Genomic DNA, 13012 nt, shown 5'->3' with positions numbered 1-13012 from the left:
GACCGGAGAGGTGACTGCTGGGACATTATACAGGACAGCCCTGGAGGATTTTGGGTGATGACCGGAGAGGTGACTGCTGGGACATTATACTGGACGGCACTGGAGGTTTCTGGGTGATGACCGGAGAGGTGACTGCTGGGACATTATACAGGACAGCACTGAAGGATTCTGGGTGATGACCGGAGAGGTGACTGCTGGGACATTATACAGGACAGCACTGGAGGATTCTGGGTGATGACCGGAGAGGTGACTGCTGGGACATTATACAGGACAGTACTGGAGGATTCTGGGTGATGAGCGGAGAGATGACTGCTGGGACATTATACAGGACAGCACTGGAGGATTCTGGGTGATGAGCGGAGAGGTGACTGCTGGGACATTATACAGGACAGCACTGGAGGATTCTGGGTGATGACCGGAGAGGTGACTGCTGGGACATTATACAGGACAGCACTGGAGGATTCTGGGTGATGACTGGAGAGGTGACTGCTGGGACATTATACAGGACAGCACTGGAGGATTCTGGGTGATGAGCGGAGAGGTGACTGCTGGGACATTATACAGGGCAGCACTGGAGGATTCTGGGTGGTGACGGTGTCGTTGTTGTCAGGTTCCTATAAGGTGTCAGGACGTCGCTGTCTATCTCTCCATGGAGGAGTGGGAGTATCTAGAAGGACACCAGGATCGGTACCAGGAGGTGATGATGGAGGAGCTCCGGCCTCTGACATCACCAGGTGAGAGGAGACTCTTGTTGGCTCCGGGGGATGTGATGACGTCTCTCGGCCTCGTCCTATAATAGATGATTTTTCTCCAGACTTGCTCTGGTTTTCTCTACATTTTCTCACAGCTTTCATTCCCTGATTCTTCTCTTCTGATCTGTGAGTCGCGGTTTCTCCACTGTCGTCTTCATCAGTCTTGAGTCTTCGTCCTCGGCGGCTTCTTTCAGAATCTTTCACCTTCCTTAGAGCATCGGTCACATTTTGTCTGCAGATGTCCCAGTGCTTCTGTCCGTTCTCTCCTGTGAGATCTTTCGGTACCTGAGTCTGTCGTGGATTGTTACTCAGCAGAGTCGGGGTTAATTTACTGATGATTTTCCCCCTAATCCGCTGTCGCTCGTCCGTCCCTCTGAATCGGTGCCGGCTCCATGTCGTCATCAGTCGTGGTCGGGCTTCTGGCTTTTTGGGTTTTGTTTCTCAGCATTTATTGGGTGGTAAGAACGACGTTGCTGCCATTTTCAGAACTGTTCCTGACACCCATCACTTTATCTTCCGTTATCGGAGCTGTGTGAGGGCTTCTCTTCTTGAATGGCCGCTGACCTTTTTATTGGTGACTTTTTTTGATCATTGTTTTTTCATTGCAGTTTTGGGGAGGTGTTTCTGATGTGTTTTTTTCTTTTGGCGTTTACCATGTGCAATAAATCCTGACTTGAAAATGCCAAATAATAATACTTTATTTTGCCAAATAATAATATATATATGTGTGTGTGTATATGTATGTAGATAGATTAGATAGGTAGATTTATTTTTATAAAACAAAAACATTTGTTCTAATTTTGGGAGACAAAGCAAAAATAATGGGGACTTCAATCTGAGATCCTGGTCTGGTGATAATAAAAAGTGTAAGTCTCCCTTACAGGGATGTTTGTTCAGTAGAATATGTATTATGGAGCTTTTCTGTGGAGTCTGACCAGACAATCTCTCCTTGGCTCCCCGTGTGCATCAGTAAACGCCCATGACCCCGGTGCCGGCTCTCTAGTTGTCCTTTCTACACAGTGATGGGCACTAACCGCTGTGTACCGGGTGCTCCCCACAACACCGTCCTTCCGGGTTCTGTGACTTCGTACGTTAGTCGTACATGTGCCCTTTTTTCCTCCTTTAGAGACAAACGCTACATTTGCTGCCTATTTTAGTGTTTATACCGAGGCGAATGTTGAGATTTATCTCTATTTAAAGAAGAAGAAAAATGCGGTAACCCGTCTTTTAATAGGAGGAAGTCAGGTTCTCTCCTCTCAGTGATCCCAGAGGATCCTTTCCAGGAGGGAGGCCGTGTCCTCATGGTGACATCATGAGCTCTCAAAAATACAATCACTGGTAAATGGTCACCGTCCTTCCCCCAATCTCCATAACGGTGAATTAGGAGAGAAGAAACCGATGGATAGAAATGTGGAGCTTTCTCCAGCTCCTCTGTGGTTCCATCCCTGGAGACGAAACTTGGAGAAGTTGTGTTTTTTAGTACGGCTCCTCCATCTGACTGACGAGGGTCTTCTCTGTCCCTCTCCTCAGGGTCCTCATCCTCCGAGTGCAGGGCATTAGGCTTTGGCCTCGCTGATTATCACTTCATACTTGAGGCCACAATGTGCTGGGACCTCGGTACCGGGGGTGAGGACCACAACAATGTAATTTATTCCCTGATACATAAACATAGAATTACTGGTTCTGAGAGACGAGTCTCATATATAGACAGATACACGGCAGGTCATGTATTCAGTCTCTGTGTCTCCACAGATGGATCCAGGAGGAGAAATCCACCAGAGAGATGTCCCCGTCCTCTGTATCCCCAGGACTGTCCAGAGGAGATTCACAACATCCCGGAGGATCATCAGGTAGATGACACTGAAGTCCCCACAACATCTGACCATGAAGTGATGGGACCTGAGCTCATCTTACATTTTTCTTTTTAGGGTGAAGATCTGATTGATATTAAGGTTGAGGTTATACATGGAGCACAAGAGGCGACCGCAATATGGGCCGATCAGCAGGGTGAGGAGGGGAGACTGTCATGTCTGTTCTGTGGTCATCTACTACTACTTCCATCATTGCATGACACAATCTACAGTGGAATGTAAAAGTTTGGGCACCCCTGGCCAAATTCCTGTTATTGTGACCAGTTAAGCAAGTTAAAGATGAAATGATCTCTAAAAGACCTAAAGTTAAAGATGACACATTTCCTTTGTATTACCCTTGGACATTTGTGTGCTCAGATAACTTTGACCAATGATTCAGATCTTACTTAGCCTGTTAGGGTTATGGCTCGTTCACTATCATCGTTAGGAAAGGCCAGGTGATGCAAATTTCCAGCTTTATAAAAACACAGCTTACTCTAACATTGTGCCAAAATAACCGCAGCCAGGGCTTCTTCTAATCCGCTGTCTAGCACTCTAAAAATGGTGGAGGCCCAGAAAGCAAGAGAAAGCTATGAGCAAAGCATTTTCAAGTTGCCCTTTCCTTGGTTCAAAATGTAATAAAGAAATGGTAGTTAACAGAAACAGTGGAGGTCAAGATAAGGTCTGGAAGACCAAGCAAATTTTCAGTAGGATTGCTAGAGAGGCAAATCAGAACCCCCACTTGACTGAAAATGACCTTCAGAAAGATTTAGCAGACTCTGAAGTTGTGGAACATTGTTGTACTCTTCAGAGACACCTGCACAAATATGGCCTTCATGGAAGAGTCATCAGAAGAAAACCTCTCCTGCGACCTCACCATAAAATTCAGCGTCAGAAGTATGCAAAAGTACATCTAAGAAGGTCTGATGCATTTTGTAAACAAGTCTTGTGGACCGATGAGGTTAAAATAGAGCAATGATCAAAGTTGTGTGGAGAAAAAAGGGCACAGAATTTTAGTAAAAGAACATGGTGGTGGATCAATCCTGCTTTGGGGTTGTGTTGCAGCCAATGGCACAGGGAACGGTTAGAGGGAAGAATGGATTCCATGAAATTTCAGCAAATTCTTGATACATACATAATACCATCTGCAAAAAAGCTGGAGGTAAAAAGAGGATGGCTTCTACAAATGGATAATGATACTATACTAAACACATGTCAAAATCCACAATAGACGACCTCAAAAGGCGCAAGCTGAAGGTTTTACAATGGCCCTCACAGTCCCCTGATCTGAACATCATTGAAAATCTGTGGCTAGACCTCAAAATAGCAGACGATGCAAGACGACCCAAGAATCTCACAGAACTGGAAGAATTCTCCAAAGAAGAATGAATGAAAATCCCTCAAACAAGAATTGAAAGACTATTGTCTGGCTACAAAAAGCATTTACAAGCTGTGATACTTTCAGAAGGGGGCGCTACTAGCTACTAACCTTGCCGGGTGCCAAAACTTTTGCATTTGCCCATTTTGCCTTATTGAATTTTTTTTTAAATGTAAAAGATGAAAATATATATAGTTTATTATTTATTGTTTTGCCTTAAATACAAAGGAAATGTCATCTGTAACTTTAGGCCGTTTAGAGATTATTTCATCTTCAACTTAACTGTTCACAATAACAGTAATTTTGACCATTGGTGCCCAAACTTTTACATGTCACTGTATTCTGTCACTATGTGTTTCCTACAGATGGACTCATGGAAAGAAATCCACCAGAGAGATGTCCCCGTCCTCTGTATCCCCAGGACTGTCCAGAGGAGAATCACAACATCCCGGAGGATCATCAGGTAGACGGTGCTGAGCCCTGTACCGGATCTGTATATGGGGGGACATTTCTGATCGAGGTCATAGATGTCACAGATTTTGGTGGCTTCTTGTATTGTGCTGATTGTTACATCTGATATATCAGGAGGAAGATCCGACTAAGAATAAAGTGAAGGACGAGACAGAAGAAGAAGCGATGACGAGGGAGGATCAGCCGTGTGTGAGTGACGGGAAGGAGGAGATTCCTGTAGATGTTTCCACAGGTGTGTAATAATGTCCGGCGTGTGATGATGATGATGACCGGCGTGTGATGATGATGATTAGCGGTGTGTGATGATCATGACTGGCGTATGACGATGATGATTGGCATGTGACTATGATTAGCGGCGTGTGATGATGATGACTGGCGTATGACGATGACGATTGGCATGTGACTATGATTAGCGGCGTGTGATGATGATGACTGGCGTATGACGATGATGATTGGCATGTGACTATGATTAGTGACGTGTGATGATGATGACTGGCGTATGACGATGATGATTGGCATGTGACTATGATTAGCGGCGTGTGATGATGATGACTGGCGTATGATGATGATGATTGGCATGTAACTATGATTAGCGGCGTGTGATGATGATGATGACTGGCGTATGATGATGATGATTGGCATGTGACTATGATTAGCGGCGTATGATGATGATGATTGGCATGTGACTATGATTAGCGGCGTGTGATGATGATGACTGGCGTATGACGATGATGATTGGCATGTGACTATGATTAGCGGCGTGTGATGATGATGACTGGCGTATGATGATGATGATTGGCATGTGACTATTATTAGCGGCGTGTGATGATGATGATTGGCATGTGACTATGATTAGCGGCGTGTGATGATGATGATGACTGGCGTATGACAATGATGATTGGCATGTGACTATGATTAGCGGCGTGTGATGATGATGACTGGCGTATGACGATGATGATTGGCATGTGACTATGATTAGTGGCGTGTGATGATGATGACTGGCATATGATGATGATGATTGGCATGTGACTATGATTAGCGGCGTATGATGATGATGATTGGCATGTGACTATGATTAGCGGCGTGTGATGATGATGACTGGCGTATGACGATGATTGGCATGTGACTATGATTAGCGGCGTGTGATGATGATGACTGGCGTATGATGATGATGATTGGCATGTGACTATGATTAGCGGCGTGTGATGATGATGACTGGCGTATGACGATGATGATTGGCATGTGACTATGATTAGCGGCGTGTGATGATGATGACTGGCGTATCATGATGATGATTGGCATGTGACTATGATTAGCGGCGTGTGATGATGATGATGACTGGCGTATGACGATGATTGGCATGTGACTATGATTAGTGGCGTGTGATGATGATGACTGGCGTATGATGATGATGATTGGCATGTGACTATGATTAGCGGCGTGTGATGATGATGATGACTGGCGTATGACGATGATGATTGGCATGTGATTATGATTAGCGGCGTGTGATTATGATGACTGGCGTATGATGATGATGATTGGCATGTGACTATGATTAGCGGCGTGTGATGATGATGACTGGCGTATGACGATGATGATTGGCATGTGACTATGATTAGCGGCGTGTGACGATGACCGGTGTGTGATATTGTATGAAGTCTCCGGTGCAGTGAAGCTTTATCCGCCGTCCACATCACAGCAGAAGCGTCCGGTGATGGCGCGGCTGCTCTTGTACAGAGTGCGGTTGCGCACCGATGAATAACTGGGCCGCATTCACACCTCTTCTTAATGATTTAAGAAGCACATTTTTAATTTTCCTAATTGTGTTTTTTAATATTACTTCCATCTTTTATTTTCGTATTATTCTTACACAAGTCTCATGCTGCCATATAAATGACTGAGCTTGCGATTCGGACAGAACCCCGGGGGAAGATTCCGTATAATGAGGCGCTGTGGACGCCGTCTGGCCTATGATCCAGTGATGTCCATCTTTTTCAGCGTGCATAAAAGCGCAGTCGACCAGAGGCTAGACGGAGTCCGGTGTAACTCTGCTGCCTCATTATTCTGAATGGATCCCTCGGGGGTGTCATCTGAATCATGTATTTTGTAGATTTAGATGGAAACCCCGATGTACAGTGGGTACGGAAAGTATTCAGACCCCTTTACATTTTTCACTCTTTGTTTCATTGCAGCTATTCGGTAAGTTCTAAAAAGTTTATTTTTTTCTCATTATAGTCCACTCTGCACCCCATCTTGACTGAAAAAAACAAGAAATGTAGAAAATTTTGCAAATTTATTAAAAAAGAAAAACTGAAATATCACATGGTCATAAGTATTCAGACCCTTTACTCAGTGTTGAGTAAAAGCCCCTTTTGAGCTAGTACAGCCATGAGTCTTCTTGGGAATGATGCAACAAGTTTTTCACCCCTGGATTTGGGGATCCTCTGCCATTCTTCCTTACAGATCCTCTCCAGTTCCATCAGGTTGGATGGTGAACGTTGGTGGACAGCCATTTTCAGGTCTCTCCAGAGATGCTCAATTGGGTTTAGGTCAGGGCTCTGGCTGGGCCAGTCAAGAATGGTCACAGAGTTGTTCTGAAGCCACTCCTTTGTCATTTTAGCTGTGTGCTTAGGGTCACTGTCTTGTTGGAAGGTGAACCTTCGGCCAAGTCTGAGCTCCAGAGCACTCTGGAAGAGGTTTTCATCCAGGATATCTCTGTACTTGGCTGCTTTCGTGTTTCCTTCAATTGCAACCAGTCATCCTGTCTCTGCAGCTGAAAAATACCCCCATAGCATGATGCTGCCTCCACCATGTTTCACTGTAGGGATTGTATTGGGCAGGTCATGAGCAGTGCCAGGTTTTCTCCACACATACCGCTTAGAATTATCACCAAAAAGTTCTATCTTCGTCTCATCAGACCAGAGAATCTTATTTCTCATAATCTGTGAGTCCTTCATGTGTTTTTGAGCAAACTCTATGCGGGCTTTCATATGTCTTGCACTGAGTAGATCCTTCCATCTGGCCACTCTGCCATAAAGGCCCGACTGGTGGAGGGCTGCAGTGATCGTTGACTTTTGTGAGCTTTCTCCCTACTGCATCGCTGGAGCTCAGCCACAGTGATCTTGGGGTTTTTCTTTACCTCTCCTACCAAGGCTCTTCTCCCACGATTGCTCAGTTTGGCTGGACGGCCAGGTCTAGGAAGACTTCTGGTGGTCCCAAACTTCTTCCATTTAAGGATTATGGAGGCCACTGTGCTCTTAGGAGCCTTGATTAATGCCGAAATTCTTTTGAAACCTTGGCCAGATCTGTGCCTTGCCACAATTCTGTCTCTGAGCTCCTTGGGCAGTTCCTTTGAGCTGATGATTCTCATTTGGTCTGACATGCACTGTGAGCTGTAAGGTCTTATATAGACAGGTGTGTGTCTTTCAAAATCAAGTCCTATAAGTTTAATTAAACTCAGCTGGACTCCAATGAAGGAGTAGAACCATCTCAAGGAGGATCACAAGGAAATGGACAGCATGTGACTTAAATATGAGTGTCTGAGCGAAGGATTTGAATACTTATGACCATGTGATGGGGTGCAGAGTGTACTTTAATGAGAAAAATAAAGGAACTTTTTAGAATTTACTAAATGGCTGCAATGAAACAAAGAGTGAAAAATGTAAAGGGGTCTGAATACTTCCCGTACCCACTGTAAGTGTTCAGCGTACAGCACAGGATAAATATGATCCAAAATGTTCTGTACCCCAAAATGCCACCATTAAGAGCTTCTACTCAACCCACAAAAAACAAGTCCCCACTCAGGTTCATCATCTGTAAACAGTAATATAGGGGGTGTCCATATTACTGGTAGCACAAAGGCTCTGGAAAAGTGACTTGGCTCCCACTTAAAGAAATCCAGTGACATCTGCGCTCCCAAATCCAAATGCCCCCTCCTCCTGGGCCCCACCGTGTGCAGTTAGCATCCACATGTTTGGCATTACTGTAGCGGGGAGAGCCAATTTATTTCTCCAGAAAGCACTAGCTGGGAATCATGTACTGGGCGCTACAACGTAAGGGCACTGCAATGTACCGGACACTACAATGTACTGACCACTATAATGAAATATTTGCATTTTCACTTCACAACATCCATTACTGCTCGTTTCTGGAAAGCACCCATGGAGTCAAATTCATCACTACACCTATAGATACATTTCCATAGGGGTGTAGTTTGCAAACTGGTGTCACTTGAGGGGGGATTCTGCTCTTCTGCCACTTTGGGGCTCTGTATATGGAGTCTGCAAACTGTTCTACTAAAGTTTGTTCTCCAAGAGTCAAATAGCGCTCCTTCCCTCCCGAGTCTCGCCATGTGGCTAAGCAGTACAGTACAGCCACATATGGGGTATTGCCCCGTTCAGCAGAAATTGTATAACAAATTATGTGGTCATTTTTACCCATTTTCCTTTGTGAAAATGTAAAATCTGGGGCTAAAATAATATTATAGCTGTAAAAATGTAATTTTTTTTTCTTCACCGTTCAATTGTATAACATTTTGTGAATCACAATTACCTTGTATTCATTGGGAAAGTGCGCGGTGGATGCTGGGTGTGACGCGCGGGGAAACCCCACCCACAGCCCGGCGTCCACCGCGGGGATCGCATCACCGAGTCACGCCTCACTTGACGTGACATCAGGGGAAGCAAGAGCCGGCTGTAGCCGGGGGTCGTGTGATGCCGGTGAGTGGCTAGCGATAGCGCCGCTCACAGCCAATAAAGACAAAGCTAGGTAATTAGAAAAAACCTTCTCTCAATGGGTTAATTACATTGGGGGCATTTTTAATAGTAGTGGACAACTTCTTTAATTACGTGGACACTTTTCTACACTGAGGGCAAGATACGAAGCTTGAGAGAGTGAAATGGCACCGGAGGTACATTAAGGGAACCTGCCATCAGTAATTACCACTTAAAGAACTATTTGCTGTCTAATCTCTGCCACCCCTGACTTGTGCCAATGTCACCAGTTTATAAGTGTCATTCACTTTACCCGTCATTGTGTTAATGTTATGGCATGTAGTTGTCCTCCTTATTCCCGGTACTTTCACTGACGAGGGTCTTCATTGTGAGATCCAGAAAATACATTCAGAAATCTCTTTTGTGTTGAAGAAAAAACTCATATCTAATTTATCTTTCATCCTGATAGGAAATCCTTGTGAGAATAACGGTTCATCACTAAATTGTAAAAAAGAAGATATCATGAAGCACTCTAATGGAGAAAACCTCATCACCCTTCCTGCACCTCCTGGACTTCACAGCACTTCACTTTCTTATAATCGTCCTAATCATGAGGAATCATCTCCTGAACAATCTCACATTATTACCAAAAGTCCAGGTGGCAAAGTAGATTCAAGATTTCAGTGTGACAAGCAATTTCCAAAAAGCTCAAATTTTTTAACACGCAGAAAACACAAAGGAAAAAAGCCATACTCCTGTTCAGAATGTGGGAAATGCTTTACATATAAATCACAATTTGTTATACATGAGAGAATTCACACAGGAGAAAAGCCATTTTCATGTTCGGAATGTGGGAAGGCCTTTAAACATAAAGGGGATCTTATTACACATCAGAGAATTCATACAGGAGAGAAGCCATATTCATGTTCAGAATGTGGGAAATGTTGTAGAAGTAAATCAAACCTTGTTAAACATCAAAGAATTCACACCGGGGAAAAACCTTTTTCATGTTTACAATGTAGAAGGTGCTTTCCAGATAAATCACAGTTTGTTATACATCAGAGAATTCACACAGGAGAAAAGCCGTATTCATGTTCAGAATGTGGAAAGTCGTTCACAAATAACTTTAGTCTTATTAACCATCAGAGAATTCATACAGGAGAGAAGCCATATTCATGTTCAGAATGTGGGAAATGTTTTGGAAGTAAATCAGATCTTGTTAAACATCAAAGAATTCACACAGGGGAAAAACCTTTTTCATGTTTACAATGTAGAAGGTGCTTTCCAGATAAATCACAGTTTGTTATACATCAGAGAATTCACACAGGAGAAACGCCGTATTCATGTTCAGAATGTGGGAAATGCTTTACATTTAAAGGGAGTCTTATTATACATCAGAGAATTCACACAGGAGAGAAGCCGTATTCATGTTCGGAATGTGGGAAATGCTTTACATTTAAAGGGAGTCTTATTACACATCAGAAAATTCACACAGGAGAGAAGCCATATTCATGTTCAGAATGTGGGAAGTCCTTTACAGATAAAAGGAGTCTTATTCCACATCAGCGAATTCACACAGGAGAGAAGCCATATTCGTGTTCAGAATGTGGGAAATGCTTTAGAAATAAAGGGAATCTTATTACACATCAGAGAAATCACACAGGAGAAAAAAACATTTTCATGTTCCTTATGTGAGAAGTCCTTCACAAATAAAGGGAGTCTTATAACACATCAGAGAATTCACACAGGAGAAAAACCATTTTTGTGTTCACTATGTGGGAAGACCTTCACAGCTAAAGGGCATCTTAGTAAACATCAGAGCATTCATACTGGAGAGTCGCCATATTCATGTTCAGAATGTGGGAAGTGTTTTAGTTATAAATCAGATCTTGTTAAACATCAGAGAATTCACACAGGAGAAAAGCCGTATTCATGTCCAGAATGTGGGAAATGCTTTACAGAGAAATCAAAACTTGTGACACACGAGAAAATTCACACAGGAGAGCAGCCGTATTCATGTTCAGAATGCGGGAAATCTTTTATGCGTAAATCAAATCTTTCTACTCATAAGAGAATTCATACAGGAGAAAAGCCATTTTCTTGTTCAGAATGTGAGAAATGTTTTAAAAGTAAATCAGAGCTGGTTTTACATCAAAGAATTCACACCGGGGAGAAACCGTTTTCATGTTTAGAATGTGGAAAATGCTTTACAGGTAAATCAGATCTTGTTAGACATCAGAGAACTCACACAGGAGAGAAGCCGTATTCATGTTCAGAATGTGGGAAATCTTTTATGCGTAAATCAAGTCTTTCTGTTCATAAGAGAATTCATACAGGAGAAAAGCCATTTTTTTATTCAGAATGTGGGAAGTCCTTCAATCATAAAGGGGATCTTATTACACATCAGAGAATTCACACAAGAGAAAAACTTTTTTCATGTTTAGCATGTGGAAGATGCTTTGCAAATAAATCAGATCTTGTTAAACATCACAAAATTCACACAGGAGAAAAGCCGTATTCATGTTCATTCTGTGAGAAATGCTTTACAAAAAAACCTTATCTTGTGCAGCATGAGAGAAGTCACACAGGAGAGAAGCCGTATTCATGTTCAGAATGTGGGAAATCTTTTATACATAAATCACACCTTGTAAAACATGAGAGAAGTCATATGGGAAAGAAAGTATAATTATGTTCACTGTGTTTTATAAAGTTTAATAAACATTGTTCACCATAAATGAGTACACCCACTTTGATGAGTAAGATTTTGTTTAATGGAAAACAAAAACAGTAGGAGCGCCAGTGGTGAAGAGCCTGAGGTTTGGGGGGGGGGAAATGAAGGGGGAGATGTAGTGACCACTCACCTGGTCCTGTTGTGCAAAGGAGCCCCGCACAACAAGGGAAAACGCTTCCAGGTGGGAGTCTGTAAGATGATCACAACTTGGCAGGAACTGTTGTAGGGAGCTTCTGTCTGCTTCAGCGGTCACATGACCAGGACCGTGTGACCGAAGTGGGCATTCCACAATGAATGAATCTACCTGAGGAAGATAGCGTCTGCTATCGAAACGCGTCGTGGCGTTAGAGAGCGTACTAAACAATAAAAGGTTTGTGTGTTATAACCTAATCCACTGTCTAGTTGTTCTAGCGCTTCACTAACACCGCAGAATTCCTTCTTTCTAGATTTTATTTAATAGCTCACTGAACACAAGATCAATTTCTAAAATTTTGCCAACACTGAATTTCATAGAACATTTTTTTGTAATCAAAACATGAAAGTAAAGGTAATAATATAACTCTCATTACAAAATCTTCAGTTTTACTCAAATTAGTTGATGCAAAAAATGAGTACACCCCACATCAAAAGCTACTACATCTATTATTTTGTATGGCCTCCATAATTTTAAAGGACGTCCCCAAGTTTTCTAGGCCTGGAATGAACAAGTTAGTGACAATACTATATCTATCTTTTATCTCTTTTTCAATAACGAGCTCTTAGAGCCTGGATGCCGGATGGAGCGATGACAACTTGTCTCTTCAGAATCCCCCATAGGTGTTTGGTTGGGTTCAGATCAGGAGACACTTGGCCACTGAATCACTGTCACCCTGTTCTTCAGAAATGTAACAGTGGCCTACCAAGGGAGCAGAGTGATGGCAGCATCTTCTCTGTCACTACAGAGCAGAACATCTGTGAATTCAAGATACCATCAATGAAATGTAGCTCCTCATGCAGCCGCACATAAGGACACGGCCACCACCAGGTCTCTCTGTAGACACCATGCATTCTCATTGTATTCCTCACCTCTTCAATGTTGTAAAGTTTTGAAGCCATCAGTTCCAAAAAAAACATTTATT

General features: G+C 43.0%; 1 protein-coding gene across 1 annotated transcript in view; it reads left to right on the top strand.

The window, feature by feature from the left end:
- Positions 1 to 11961, top strand: part of LOC141223152 (uncharacterized) — a 30080-nt gene extending 18119 nt beyond the window's left edge. The window contains exons 3-4 of the mRNA XM_073666778.1: positions 9911 to 10788; positions 10958 to 11961. Coding sequence (XP_073522879.1) covers positions 9911 to 10788; positions 10958 to 11849 — 1770 coding nt within the window. The 3' untranslated portion in view covers positions 11850 to 11961. The remainder of the gene's footprint in view (positions 1 to 9910; positions 10789 to 10957) is intronic.
- Positions 11962 to 13012: the final 1051 nt, after the last annotated feature.

This window comes from Phyllobates terribilis, unplaced genomic scaffold (genome assembly GCF_046119375.1).
Source record: "Phyllobates terribilis strain yellow unplaced genomic scaffold, ASM4611937v1 Scaffold_370__1_contigs__length_1879735, whole genome shotgun sequence".
NCBI classification, from domain to species: Eukaryota; Metazoa; Chordata; class Amphibia; order Anura; family Dendrobatidae; genus Phyllobates; species Phyllobates terribilis.
This window is presented reverse-complemented; position numbering and strand designations above follow the sequence as displayed.